The sequence below is a fragment of the Mytilus edulis genome, chromosome 9, assembly GCF_963676685.1.
Source record: "Mytilus edulis chromosome 9, xbMytEdul2.2, whole genome shotgun sequence".
Classification (NCBI taxonomy): domain Eukaryota; kingdom Metazoa; phylum Mollusca; class Bivalvia; order Mytilida; family Mytilidae; genus Mytilus; species Mytilus edulis.
The window spans coordinates 77,183,263-77,198,591 of NC_092352.1; the positions used below are offsets into that span (position 1 = coordinate 77,183,263).

At 31.5% G+C, this 15,329-nt stretch overlaps 1 protein-coding gene across 1 annotated transcript; it reads right to left on the reverse strand.

Moving 5' to 3' along the window:
• Positions 1–3,076: 3,076 nt before the first annotated feature.
• LOC139489093 (ras-related C3 botulinum toxin substrate 2-like) lies at positions 3,077–9,999 on the reverse strand. The gene is made up of 4 exons (XM_071275215.1): positions 9,822–9,999; positions 7,419–7,536; positions 6,101–6,163; positions 3,077–3,379 (listed from the first exon to the last, which is right to left on the reverse strand). Exons 1-4 carry the CDS (start codon positions 9,986–9,988, stop codon positions 3,089–3,091), a joined length of 639 nt encoding a protein of 212 aa, XP_071131316.1. The 5' UTR covers positions 9,989–9,999; the 3' UTR covers positions 3,077–3,088.
• Between the last annotated feature and the right edge of the window lie 5,330 nt (positions 10,000–15,329).

Consider the following 15,329-nt stretch of genomic DNA (forward strand, 5'->3'; position numbering starts at 1 on the left):
AAATACATATTTTGAAGTTATACAATTTAGCCACTTAATCACGTCTGTATATTTTCGATTTAAATGTCATAGATATCAAGGAATTTATACATTGTAAAACAATGAATATGATGTATCTCCTATCAACAAGGAAAAATGTTTTTAGCCCAAGCCAAACACATTGCACATATTTCAAGAGCAGACAGATTTATTATTGAATCGAATATTTCCCTGTTATTGAATAAATGTTCACTTGAAATATTCAATGAAATTTAAAAAAATCAGCTGATAGCATCTTGAAAAGCGGATTACCGATTAAATAAATAAACATTATCGATTGTAAACACATCTGAGCTCAATTCAACGAAAATAAATTCACAAAACCCACATTTAACAATATGATTATTTCTAAAAATGTCTTGCACCAAGTCAGGAAAATGACAATTGTTGTATTATAGTTATCAAAGTTACCAGGATTATAATTTAGTACGCCAGACGCGCGTTTCGTCTATATAAGACTCATCAGTGACGCTCATATCAAAATATTTATAAAGCCAAACAATTACAAAGTTGAAGAGCATTAAGGATTATAGTTAGTTTCCGTGTGTGTTGCATTGTTGTTTTTTTTTGTTGCACATCAGTGTGTCTGTTATGTCGTTGTTTTCCATATTTTCTTTCTCTAAATTGATTTATGAACTTTGAACAGCGGTATACTACTGTTGTCCTTATTTATATAAAACATGTACAAGTTCACATGCCTTTTAATATTAATATTGAAAATGTATCCATGATTTGTGAGAACAAGCATATTGCTTACGCTTACACTTGGAAACTAACTTTTCAATATTGGACTTTAAGCAGTGCTCATATTACTTTCTCTAACTGATTTTAAAACACAAATACACAAAATGTAAGCTTAAGAGTTTAAATGAAATAATAAATGTCTCTTTTAAAAATCTATGTTAACCTTTGGAGAAATAAACTCATCATAAATACCAAGATTGAAATTTGTATTTGTGCCAGACGCGCATTTTGTTTTCAAAATACTCACCAGTGACGCTCGAATTAAAAAGTAAAATAGCAACATAAAGAACGAAGTTGAAAAGTATTGAGGACCTAAAATTTCTAAAAGATTTGTCAAAAACAGCTTAGGTAAACTATTCATGAGGTAGAGAAGCCTAAGTATTTAAAAGATTCAAATTAACTTATAATAATGACCATACCAATGATAAGAGTGTTTGTATCAAAGGGAAGTAACTTCTAATCACAACGCTAACCTTCACATAAGGTTAATATGGTAATGTTCACCTAATTTTAAAAGCCGTAATATAATTATAGTGCAATACATTGTTATGATTAAAGATTTATCAAAGACGTGGAGTAAACCTTTAATGAACATGGAGGAAAGGAGATATAAAGTATTTCATTGGTTGATATGAAATCAAGAAAATTACTGGTATAAGTTGAGGGAAAAACTAGTCTCCCTTCTTACTGATGCCCAAGCATGACCATGTGGAGTAAATGTAACCGTTTCCTATGTTCCTTATGTCGTAACTTCAATCCCGTTTCATTCGTAATGTGACCTACCGAATTAAGACTTTGTTCCTTTATTTGTGACATTTTTACCTATTGTGTTTGTTATGTTTACGCATCATTATCAATATTATTAAATTCGATGCGACTGTCGTACAAGTGAGAGGTTTAGCGCTATAAAACCAGGTTCAATCCACCATTTTCTACATTTGAAAATGCCTGTACCAAGTCAGGAATATGACAGTTCTTGTCCATTTGTTTTTGATGCGTTTTGTTATTTGATTTTGCCATGTGATTATTGAATTTCCGAATTGATTTTCCTCTAAGTTCAGTATTTTTGTGATTTTACTTTTTCCTACACTATACATAGACTGCATATTGATTCATGTGACTTTGATGATGTAAATGTTGTTCTGTTCTCGCCGAACATATTTATCATTCCAGATGAAAACTTATTTAATCATTAACTGTATACATGTTTTGGAAATTAGGTATTTGATAAACATCTGGTTAATACAAACAAACATGAAACAGAAGTCTCTTATACAAAAGTGGTCTCTTATAAAATAGAAGTCTCTTATAAAAGACCAATTGTTATCTGTTACTTAAAAATTTAAGATGAAGGAAGACACCCGAGCCGCCGTAATTCATTAAAACTTGATTTTTTTAGTTATCCCCCTAAATTTGTTAAATCGATCTTTTTATTCAAAGAAACTCGAATATTTGGAAGTTGATAAATCAGTCTGAATAAGGCAATAAATCACTTACTTTTACTTTATTTCAATTTACAGTATAACCAATAAATTGGCTCGTGTCTCAAAATTTGCAGATTTAAGCAAAGAACTAGACATATTAAGAACTAATATTTTAAAATTAAAGTTCGTGGTATTAATTGACATCACTTTAAGAATCACTATAATAAGATTAACGGTACCAATTTTGTTGCACCAGATGCGCATTTCGACAATACATGTCTCGATCTTCAGTGATGTTCATGGCCAAAATATTTGAAATCCAAAGCTTATATAAAAGATGAAGAGCTATAATCCAAAAGGTCCAAAAAGTATAGCCAAATCCGTGAAAGGAATCAGAGCTTTGCATGAGGAAGATACATTCCTTAATTTATAATAATTTCCATCATTTTGTAACATCAAATTTTAATAACACAAACAATCCGTATTTTCATGCCAGTACTGAACGAAGTACTGGCTACTGGGCTGGTGATACCCTCGGAGAATAATAGTCCACATTTGGATAAGCTTATTTCAAATGTATTTCATTAAACAAGTTTCTAAGAAACATAGATTGTTTTTATCAATTCTTTAACTATTTTGTTGAAACTTTGCATAACTATTCCAATTGCTTTACTGATTTTAAAAACCAATGTCCCTTGAAAAAGGTCTACTTGATTGGATATGTCCATTGATTTAAATAGGACTTTACACGATGAGACACTCACTATTATTAAAGGATAATAAATAAACTAGTCAAAACATATTAAAAAAAATGTTTTTTTGTTTAATCAGATAATATATACAACTAGAACAACATACATGTATATTATTCTGATCAATTATCACAACAAAACGCATCTCTGTTGTGGTTTGTGCTGAATTGGAAGTAAACCAGCCTTTGCAGCCTCTTCAAACACAGATTGAAGCCCTTCCTGAGACTTTGCAGAACATTCTATATATTTTACGGCATCTATTCGTTTTGCTAAAGATTGTCCCTCACTGGATGTTATTGGATGACTATTTTTCTCAATATGTTTTGAATTTTCTGGTCCTTTGTTTCTTCGAACATCGAGTTTTGTGCCAACTAATATAATTGGCGTTCTTGGACAGTGGTGTCTAATTTCAGGAATCCACTGTAATAAAGAACGTAGAAATTTCTTTATTTTACATGTTATATCTCGTAATGAATGACTATTTTCTATTTTGGTGTAAAACAACCATACATTTTTCTCCTCTTAATCTTTGTTAACTTTGAACTTTTCCAAAAAATAGGCTGAAGTTATCTTTCTTTGAAATAAAGAAGTATTTGCTATGAGTAAAGTTTTTGCACTTCAGTGTTCCTGTTGCTCCTTTTGTTTTCCTCTTACAGTTGATGTGTTTCCCTCGGGTTTTTTGATGACTCTGATTCGTAACTACAGATACACACGTTAATGAGGAAAATGCTGTCCGATGTTAAGAGGCTGTGTTTTAGTGTTTGTCGTTTGTTACTTTTTACGTTTTAGTACATAGATTAGACCGGTAGATTTCTCGTTTGAATTGTTTACATTTGTGATTTCGGGGCCTTTTATAGCTAACTAGGCGTAACTTTGTTCATTGGTGAAGGTCGTATGGTGACTTATAGCTGTTCGATCTGGTTTCTTGGTGTTTAATTGGCAAATATACAACATCTTCCTTTAAATAGTTAAGCATAACAATAAACTACGTTGCCTATTGTAGATATTGATTCACGAACTACGCCGCTTTAGAAAATATACTAAATATTCATAGATAAGTTTTTTTGTCCATACTGGTTCCCAGATATAAACTCTATGTTTATTTCCTAGAGATGTATCTAAATGTTGAAAACATGCCACCCAGCTTAATTGTGTTGACCTTTACAAATAAATGCTAGTGCCTGTGAAATTTGCACTCCAGCATTTTTTTCTGCGAAACCTTTTGGTAAAAGTGGATCAGTTCTAGCCATAAAAAAGGGTTAATATGACAAGTCGAATTTTCAGAAGCGAAACTTATCTTTTTGTATTTTTCTTCTTACTTCGGATGTGTCTTTACATAACATTTTTATGTATTAGAAGGTGTTTCATTCAACCTCGATACCAATCTTACAAGAACTATCAATTTTCGCAATGCTTAGATTTTCAACAGTATCAATATTTTTAGAAATTTACATATGACGTCACTTTTTAGGCGTTGATTCAGTCGTGTGAAAGACAGTTCGTGGTTCTGTTGTGCTGTTTTTTTTTGTGCTGTCCTATGTTGTTTTACGTGTTCGTTTTTATTCTGTGTTTAGCATATCGAAATTTACTATTGTATTGTGTATTTCTCTGTCCCGAATGTTCTTGCATTTATTTGTACTGTATACTTGTCATGTAATGTTGTCATTTTAGTGTTATTTTTACATAAAAAATGCGAGGTTTGGCTAGCCACAAAACAAGGTTCAAATGTCCTGTAACAAGTCAGAAAAATGACAGTTGTTATCTTATAGTTCGGTTCTATGTGTGTTGCACTGTCGTTAGTTTTTTGTTCACTTCAGTGTTTCTGTTGTTTCAATGTTTTCCTGTTACAGTTGATGTGTTTCCCTCGTTTTTTAAAGTTTATAACCCATGAACAATCGATTAATGACTTTCGAATAGCGGTATACTACTGTTGCCTTTATTTATCTAGTCCATATCAATTTAAAGAAATATAATCCTCAAAAAGTTACATCAATGTGAAAAGTAGATTCAGGTTCAATTGTTTAAAATATTTGTGTGTTGTCAAAGAATATTCAAAAGTATTTATTGTGCAATGCTTTGTACGTCCTCTGGTTTTTACATTAATGGATTTAAATATTTCGCTCTGAGCGGTTTCTTAAAAATAGCGCTTCAGACGGATGTCATTTATATAAAAAAATCTTTAATTTTTCTTTAAATTGTGATATGATTGCATATCAAAATGAACATATTTTTTGTCGATCTTCATACAAAAATGCAAAACGTTTCATTCTTTGAAAACTACCATTAAGTTGCCATAGCTTAATATTTTTGATCTTAACTTCTCGATTAAGCGTTTAACCACACATTAGACAATGTTGGAACTATATGCAATACTGGTGTATTAGTGCTCATTTATAATGAAAATGATAACATCTCCAATAAAATCAGTTTGATGTTCATTTATTTGCCAATAAACTCAGTTATGGGGAAATGCATATAGCCAATAGATATGTTTCCCAATTTTCTCCTTTTGCCAAAAAAATGAATGTCCATTTCGATTTATGACTTTTGAACAGCACTACACTACTGTTATAAAAAAGAAGATGTGGTATAATTGCCAATGAGACAACTATCCACAAAAGACCAAAATGACACAGACAGTAACAACTATAGGTCACCGTACGGCCTTCAACAATGAGCAAAGCCCATACCGCATAGTGATCTATAAAAGGCCCCGATAAGATAATGTAAAATAATTCAAACGAGAAAACTAACGGCCTTATTTATGTAAAAATAAAATGAACGAAAAACAAATATGTAACACATAAACAAACGACAACCACTGAAGTACAGGCTCCTGATGCCTTTATTTTGCAATAAAATTTACATTCATTTGGTATGCAGACAGATGATCTAACCAAAACGAACAATGATCACAAGATACCTTACTTTCGTTTACTGTCATACAAGTGAGAGGTGGGTGTAATATACAATACTTTACATAAGAAAATGCCCGTACCAAGTCAGGAATATGACAGTTGTTTCACAATTTTACTTTTTGATGTTTTAGGTTTTGATTTTGCCATTTGCATAGCGACTTCCCATTTGGAGTAAGGTAATTTTGGTTATTTGGTATAAGTCATCCTAGCTGTTATTACTTACTTTGTACAGTATGTTTTCAAAACTTGTCCGATACACGAGTGAAAAACAGGCAAGGAATACATCCTAAAAATATAAGTACAGTTATTTTGAGATATCCATAAACTGGTATACGGTTGACCTGTATTTGAACATAATATTCATGTGCATGTTTCATCTGAATTCCGCTTTATCATGTATTGCAGGTTATGTTTTGCGGTTGTTCAAAGCCACGACGCTTATTAAATAGTGTATTTCTAAATGTTTTTTTTGTTTTCTCTATGTTAACCACTCATCAGCTAACATGTTGTTCAAAATTGTTTATTATTATAAGGGTAAAAAAATGTCTCGACAAAATAAACAATTGGCTGCCAAAACAGTATTTTTTTCACTGAAAATGAAATTTAAAACAAAATAGACAGTTCTTAGAAATAAAAAAAGAAATAAAACATAAACCCATCAGGATTTTTACATGAAAGATATAATTTGGAAGAGACATGCTAGAGTTTGATATGACAATAATTTGTCACTTCTGTTCTATGAACAACAAAATTAATCATTTTGTAAAAAATATTTTCGTACTACATGTATACCTTACAACAATTGTTAAACCATGTTTATGTAATTTTATTCGGCAGCATTTTTTCCAAGTTTATGTCTTCCTGATATTGATTTACATTTCTCATCCTTTTTTGTTACTAATTTGGTATTTACATTGAGTCATATATCAAATTTATTCGTTCAGTGAATGTTCACTTGATTTTGTTAATATGTCTTATGATTGAGTTAAGCCATTTCAAATGATATTTTATAGTATGTCTTTCTATGTTGTAATGTTACACTATTGTTTCAGGTGAGGGTGAAAGTTAGCGTCAATTAAACCGTTCATAACATGCATAACGCTGAATTTGTTTGTGCCTGTCTTTCGTCAGAAACATTATGTTCAGTTGTTGTTGGTTAATGTTGCTAATACATATTTGTTGTTTTTCGTATTTTTTATATGTATAAATGAGACCGTGAGTTTTCCTGCACATTGACCTATAATGGTTTAACTGTACACATTATGACTTGGATGGAGAGTTGTCTTATTGGCATACATACCACATCTTCTTATCTATTTATCATCTATTAAATTGTGAATAAGTGGTTATCTAAACTGATGTCAAAATATAGAAAATGTCACAGATGACGTGATGATTTATTGCCCGATGAAACATATGTAAAGTTTATAATTCCTGTTTGTTTTTCATTCACCATCGTTTTCCTTATGTTATTTGTGGCATCACAGAATGCAACATCTCACCAAGTTGCGTTATGAATCAAGACAGATCCGAAAACTTACCGTTTGTGGATATGATAATGGTCGGAATCGATCGTAAGTTTCTTGACCTGCTGTGTCCCATAGTCCTAACTCTATATAAATGTCATTCACTTTTACATTTGCTTTATAATTATCAAATCTAGAAAGAAACATATATAATACATTGTCCCATTCATGAAAAAATAAAACGAATGTGGTATTGTTGACAATGGAAAACATTTCCCGACAAGTTAGTATTAAGTGTAGTTATTATAAAGTGTAGTTATAAATAAGCTAACTATATTACCCAGGTTAAATCTAACCTTTTCTACATGAGGTAAATGCCTGTACCAAGTCAAAAAAACGACAGTTGTTATCGATTCGTTTGATGTGTTTAAGATTTTGATTTTGTCATTTGCTTAGGGAATTTCGGTTTTGAATTTTCCTTGGAGTTCTGTATTGTTGTCTTACTTTTTCGATATGATATCAGATGATGTAGAAGTTAGCAACTATATATCACCGTACAGACTTTCACAACGAGTACAAATCGATACCAAATTACAAGCTATAACACGTCCCGTCTTGACAGACGTGAAAAATACAAACGAGAAAGCTAAGGGATCCTTTTAAGTAAATTGCTTTTTAAAAAAAGAGGTTAATTGCCATATCTAAAGTTGCAAGGATATTCAGAAATTTTGATATTTCTTGAAAGCTGCTGAATTTTAATTTTGAAACACTTTGCTCTTGTCTCAGTATATTGATGTCATTCACATTTGATTGAATGTCCTGTATTTGAACAAACATGGTTTGAATTACTAACCGAGTCTAAACAAATTCCAGGAGGTTATTGCCTCAGGGGAAAATAATAATTTTTAATGTTCTTTAATCAAAATAACTTTTTCTAATGTATTTCTTTCATCATGTTCATATTTTTGGCAGAATCAAGAATAAGACACAGAAGCGAGTTTTTGCCTAGTCTATAAATGCTAAAAATCCTCAAATTTGATAGATGAGCGTAAAAAAAATGAGGAGTAGCTCGATTCGTTCTCCTCCATTACGATATTGCAGTAATGTTTTTAATGAGTTTATTACTGTTTATGAAGACTGTATGAAGTGATAATGCACCATACATTTCGTTTTGATTGGAACTTGTAAACGCTTTACAATAATTTATTGTCAATTTAATGTTCCTTTACTTTACGTTGCAAATAAACTCCTCATAGATACCAAGATTGGAATGTTGATTTGCGCCAGATCTGTGTTTCGTCTAGAAAAGACTCATCAGTGACACGAAACACGAAATGAAAAGGTTAAAAAGGCACGAAGTTGAATGGCATTGGGGACAGAAAATTCCTAAGTTTTGGCAAATACTGCGAAGATAATAAATAGTGATGATTTGGTGATTACAACGTTGTTGAATTGATTAAACCATTGCATGCTAAACCTATTTTTGTATTCATTTGTGTTACATTGATATTGAACTCATATCGTTTATTGACTAACACAAAAAATGCTTTCACTGATAGTTTATAGACTATTGTGACTGATGTGTAACTCTCGGGTTTTAATGATAGAAGATTGCAGATCGTAACCTTGATAATCAAACAACAATGAATCTATTAGTTTGTGAAACATAAAAAGGTAGATAGATCGTTGCACTGTTTTTATGTCCCATTCAGTATTTTTATTTCGATTCCGTTATATTTGGATTTTCCTTTATCTATTTCTAATTTTTGTAACTGTGGAATAATTTTGTAGAACTTTGTATCTGTTGCTTCTCTTTTATAGTAAAAGCCATTAAGTATAAAAATATATTCAAGGTTTTTAAATTTTTTTAAATATTATAATTGCTATATTAGTCAAAGGCACTGTAATAATTTGAGAGAAATGTAACTGTTTACATGCACAGGAAGTTTAAAATTCAATCAATAAACGTATTTCCGAGATTATTACAAACCATTGACGGGAAGCTGAATGTGGTACAAACATATTCATGAAATCATTTACTGCGAAATACAACACGTAAGATACATTCCCTTTCGAAGGAATACAATTGTCAATAATTTATTATACATGTTATAAAATCTATTATACATGTTATAAAATCGACAGAATTTTTGAGTATGTGCTTTGTGCAAATTTTGTTCTTTGAGAATCAGTTGGTATAGATATACAAATTTCTAAAACGTATTCTGATATTCAGCGTTGAACGAGTTAAATCTAAATTATTTACATTGAGATCACTCTTCATATTTATCTTGTTTAAAGTTAAACAAACATACAAAAGTCATATATTTCCTCGTTTTGTACAGAAGGCAGATTAATGTGTTTATTATGAACAAAATATGTATGATATGGAATCGTGAAAAAGCAAAGAAATCCAAATCTGATTAACTTTGTTTAAAAATTATCTGATAAATTAATAAAAAACAAGTGTTTGCTTACATTGTTTGAATATGTTCTTCGTCGAAAGAATTCCTGGAATAAACCATCAATAAGCAAGTTTTTCCAACAGCACTGTAATAAAACAAAGGTGTTTTTGCTATGAGAATACATGTAAAAGGATCAACATTGGTGTTTACACTTTGAGCAAGGAAAACCAATCCAAACATGGAGGAAGAGACGTTTTCTTTCGGTTTTAAATTTATTCTGAAAATTGTACATGTTTATTGAAACAACATAAAAGAGCACACAATTTCACATTTAAATCTGAGTACACCAACAATAATCATACTATTTTCCGCACAGCTGCAGTTATATATTCGATTAACTAAATTTATGATGAAAAGGTTAAACAAATATGTAAAATATATATTTGTAAAAAACTAGATGTTGTTTTATAATATTTGTAAAAAAAATGTTTATCAAATTCATAATTCTATTGAGGTGTCTGGTGTACCGTCGTAAATTAATGAAAGTTGTCCGTTGATATTTTGTTATTTAACTGTAACAGTTGTAATTTACTTTCATACTATTTATTTATGATTAAATTTGTCTTCAATGGTCTTGTGTTTATTTGTACCGTATTCATGTCACGTGTTGTTGTCCATTTTACAGTATTTTCAATATTGTAATTTTAGCGAGAGGTTTGACTGGACTTAAAAACAGATTCAAGCCACCATTTTTCTTTAAATGTCCCGTACCCAGTCAGGAATATTTCATTTCTTTTTCAAATAGCGTGTTTCGATGTACATGATGTATGTTGGCGATTGTTTTTGTAGAAGTTCAGTGTTTCTGTTGTTCCATTATTTTCCCAGATTGTTTTCACTTAATCAATGTATGACTATAAACGTATTTACACTTCTTATTATCTAGCTGTATTTTGCCTCTGAATGACCTTAGATCTACCCCAAATCACCTATTGACATCAAGCATCAATCACGTTTTCATTGTGACGTCAAATGTTTTGAATTATGATGTCAAAGTTTACAGGAACCTGTGTGAGTTTACGTAATGGCGGGCAAATTTGCATACAAGTGTAAATACGTCTATTGCACAACAGTATACTACTCTCGCCTTATTTATTATCTTTGTTCATACATGCAATAATAGTATAAGCAACTCACAATCAATCAAACAATCAATCATTCAATCGTTGATTACCAACGAGACTTATCAACGACATAATTTTTAAAAGTAATTGTTACTCACCCATCACCGACAACAACGCATTTCACATGCTGCATATCTAAGTTTGAATTATAGATAAGTATCAGAAAACTTCAAGAAAGAGAAGTATATTTTTCCTCTTGACATTTGTTATCCTTTTCCATACTTTGTTATAATTTACAACATGATAGTAACATATATCATGTATATTGTTGGTCTTCCTGGATTTAATACAAAGATTGCTGATAATACATGCACACGTACTTGATTTCACGTGAAAGGAAAGAGATCAATTTGATAAAAACACAGCTACGTGTATAGATGAATATTTCCTTTTGGTATAATATCAATGAAGGTAAATAGTACATGACTAAATTATGTCTATGGGCTCATAACAAAATAACGTCAGCCAATCAGAAGAGGGACGAAAGATACCAAAGGGACAGGCAAACTCATAAATCTAAAACAAACTGACAACGCCATGGCTAAAAATGAAAAAGACAAACCAAAACAGCACACATGACACAACATAGAAAACTAAAGAATAAACAACACGACCCCACCCCCCAAAAAAAACTAGGGGTGATCTCAGGTGCTCCGGAATGGTAAGCAGATCATACAAAATATTCTCTTTCTTTAAGGAAAGAATATTTCAACATTACCCAAAGCGATATACATCCCAAAAGCATTAGCTTATCATTTAAATAGACTATTTGTATTTCCGGACTTTTGACTCAGAAGTTCATATTTTGCAACAAGTTGCATAATCTGTTGTAGGACATCCTGGTACCAAGTCAAGTAAGAGCAACGTATAGTCATGAAATCTAGCTTTCGATTGGTACACTTTTGCGGAAAATTAATTGTTTGGAAATAAAAGTATTACAAAATTCTAGCGATAATCAACTAACACCGTTTTATCCCATGTTGTGCTGTTACACAACGGTGTTATGTAAGGTTCAAGACTGAGCGCGTAAAATATAAATCCCACATGAAGTCCACAAGAAGCCTTTGATGGTTGTCGATTGTTCCTGCTATTATGCTTGTCTTTTGAGTAATTGTAAAGTAACATATACATCCTGCACATGCTTCACAGATTTATTTCAACAATCCACAAGGCAACGGAACATTTCAAAAACAACGGCTTTTCAAGTGAGAAATTTGGCTAGCTATAAAACCCTGTTTAATCTACTATTTTCTACAATGCATGTATCCAGTTCGGAATATGCCATTTGTTATCCATACATTTGATGTGTTTTAGCTTTTATTCTGCCCTTTGTTTAGAGTCTTTCAGTTCTGAGTTCATCGGAGTTTGGTATGTTTTGTTATGATACCATACAGCGAAACATAACACTGTCGCTATGAACAGTCTATATTTTTTTGAAAGTTATTGAGTTCAGAAGACGAGACGTTTCTGGCGTGCACCGCTTTAATCGTGGTATCTATGATGAGTTTAGTAGTGTTGACAAGTTAACTGAAAGTCCATTTAGTCCTTTCTGGTCTCTAATAAGGTGAAGAATTTCCAGCAATTAGTGATATGAATTGGTATATAAAAAAAAACCATAACACATGCATGCAATCAATATGAGTTGACAGGGCTAAAGGTATTGATATGATCACTTGGGGTTCTAAAATTCTGCAGTAAAATCCATATATAGATGGTCGGTAGAATGTTGAATGTTCAATTTAATTCCTCGTTCAGGGATGGTGTATAGCTCCTGTACGTAAACGAACACTTGTAACAATTCTTTGAGGGGATTTGATTTCGTTTAATGAGAATGTGACGCTTTTAAACATAAACGAACCCTTCAAACAAGGGGATAGTTCGTTGTTCATGGCGATCGAAAATAAACTGATAGAGTGTAACGTATATTCAAAAATGAGCCTTTGGAACAATTTTTTGTGGGCATCTGTGATTTTCAAAAACAGACAACCATCACTTCCGTATCAATTTAATCTTATAAAATTTAGGATGGAAATACGGAATATGTCATAGAGAGAACAACCCGACAAAAGAGCAGATAACAGCCGAAGGCCACCAATGGGTCTTCAACGCAACGAGAAAATCCGACACACGGAAGTGGTTCTCAGCTGGGATATAAATTAAATGTGTACAAAATCATCTTTTAAGGTGGTACCCAACACTTTAACTAAAATTAATTTGGCTCGTTTAATTTTCTTAAAATTTTGACAAAGTATTTACTTTGACCCTTTGACAAAAATATAAAAATTTTAAAAATTTTGAACCAACCGTTTTATCAGAAAAATTACACTGGTTATATAGCAGTTTGACAAACACTCATTTTGATCATTGAGAAGCTTAATATCCCTTTAACAACACAACGTAATTAAAACGTTTAGCTGATTTTACAGAGTTATCTCCCTGTAGTGTTAGGTACCACCTTAAGTTTGTTTTCATGTTGTGCTTCTATACCATTATATCAGGAGAAGGGATGGCTGAGCAGTGATAAAAGGTTTACCCCACTTCATTATATATGTGCCATTATTAAATGTTTAATTCCGAGCATTTGTAATGTTTTGAAACTGCTTTTGTATATTCAAGCGTTGAATACAATTAAAACACAGTATATTATGTAACTATTCTGAGCGATTTCACAACAAAACTGTACGGTTTGTGATTTATTATATGCTCAGAGAGAAATCACACTGCCTTTATTGCCTCCTGAAATATGCCAATTACAATTTGCAGCACATTCTAAATTATTTACCGCATTTATTGTATTACAGATTATCCTTCACTGAATAATATAAGATGGCTATTTTTGACAATATGCTTTTTTTGTCTTTAGCATGTACAATTTAGTGAAACTAAAACAATTGGCGGTATTGGACAGTGATGTTTTATTTCAGGAGTCCACTGTCACAGAAAAAGCTATGAAGCGGCAGCATAGATAATGTTTTAACATTGTTTGGCTGTGCTATTAAAATTATCTCTAATTTGAAATTTAAGGAACTAATGTTATAGAGAATAAAGTTTTCAAATGTAATTATAAATTTGTTATCGTTATATTATTTTGGTGTATAATCTAAGGGGAACATCTGATTTCTGTCTGTCACATGTGTCAGAAACAAAAATGTTTTTTAATTTAAAAAATTGTTTTAACAAATTTTATTTTATTTTGAGGTAGACTGAAGTCCCTTACTATTTGCAGTCTTAGTTTGATGTCTGAAAATACACTGATAACAGTACAATAACAACAGGGCAGAGGATATTTAAAAACTAATAGTCATTTATCGAATTCAAAAATCTAAATCTGAAACACAGCAAGAGAGGCCATTGCAACAAAGTGGTACAATCTTGTTTTTATTTTATAATCAGGTATAATAAACTTCTATTGGTACTTTATAGCTGCATACAATTTAAACATATTTTATTATTCTGAGCACTTTTCACAATACAATGCATGATCTGTGTTTTCGTCTGTGCTTACATGGAAATAACACAGCCTCCTGATCGAGTCTTTGCAGAACATGCGACATATTTTACAGCATCTATTTGATTTTCTAACGAATGTCCTTCACTGAATGATACAGGATGATTATGTTTCGCAATAGGTTTTGAATTTCCTGGTCCTTTTCTACCACGGTTACGGATAAAATGTAATATGAAAAACGCAGTTTTGATCTGATTTTCAATTGCCGTTCAAAAGATCCTGAAAAAAGAGACGAATCCCATTCAGCTGGAATTTTGTATGTTCCGTTTGTGAGCATTATGTTTTCTGGTCTGTGCGTCCGTTCGTCCGTCCGTTAGATTGTCCGTCAGTCTGTCCCGCTTCAGGTTACAGATTTTGCTAGAGGTAAGGTTTTGATGAAGTTTGAGTGCAATCAACTTGAAACTAAGTACACATGTTTTCTATGATATGATTGTTCCAATTTTATTGCCAAATTAGAGTTTTTTCCCCAATCTCACGGTCTACTGAACATAGAAAATGATAGTGTGGATGGGGCATCTGTGTACTATGGACATATTCTTGTTTTAAACTTAAACGAACCTTACACTTACCGTTTGTGGATATGATAATGGACGGATTCGGTCGTAATCTTCTTGATCATGCAGCTGTATCCCATAATCCTAATTCTACAGGTATGTCATTCACCATTGCAATAGTTTTGTAATTGTCATATCTATCATAAATATTTCAGAAAAAAATCTTTAGAATATTTGACTATTAAAATACTGTTTTCAATATTTTTTAAAATACTAAATAGTACAATCGAGTAAAGAAGTTTGGTTTGTAACACATTTTTGACTGTTTTTTTATATATATTTTTTGGTCCACATATTGATTGTTGCCAATACAATGTATATATCGATTGAATAAACTT

Coding starts and splice junctions, on each gene's coding strand:
- LOC139489093 (XM_071275215.1), bottom strand. CDS start 9,988: ATGTTTGGATTGGTTTTCCTTGCTCAAAGTGTAAACACCAATGTTGAT. Junction 7,537..9,821: donor GAAGAACATATTCAAACAAT/GTAAGCAAACAC, acceptor GTTTCTTTCTAG/ATTTGATAATTATAAAGCAA. Junction 3,380..6,100: donor TTGAAAACATACTGTACAAA/GTAAGTAATAAC, acceptor TCTTTATTACAG/TGGATTCCTGAAATTAGACA.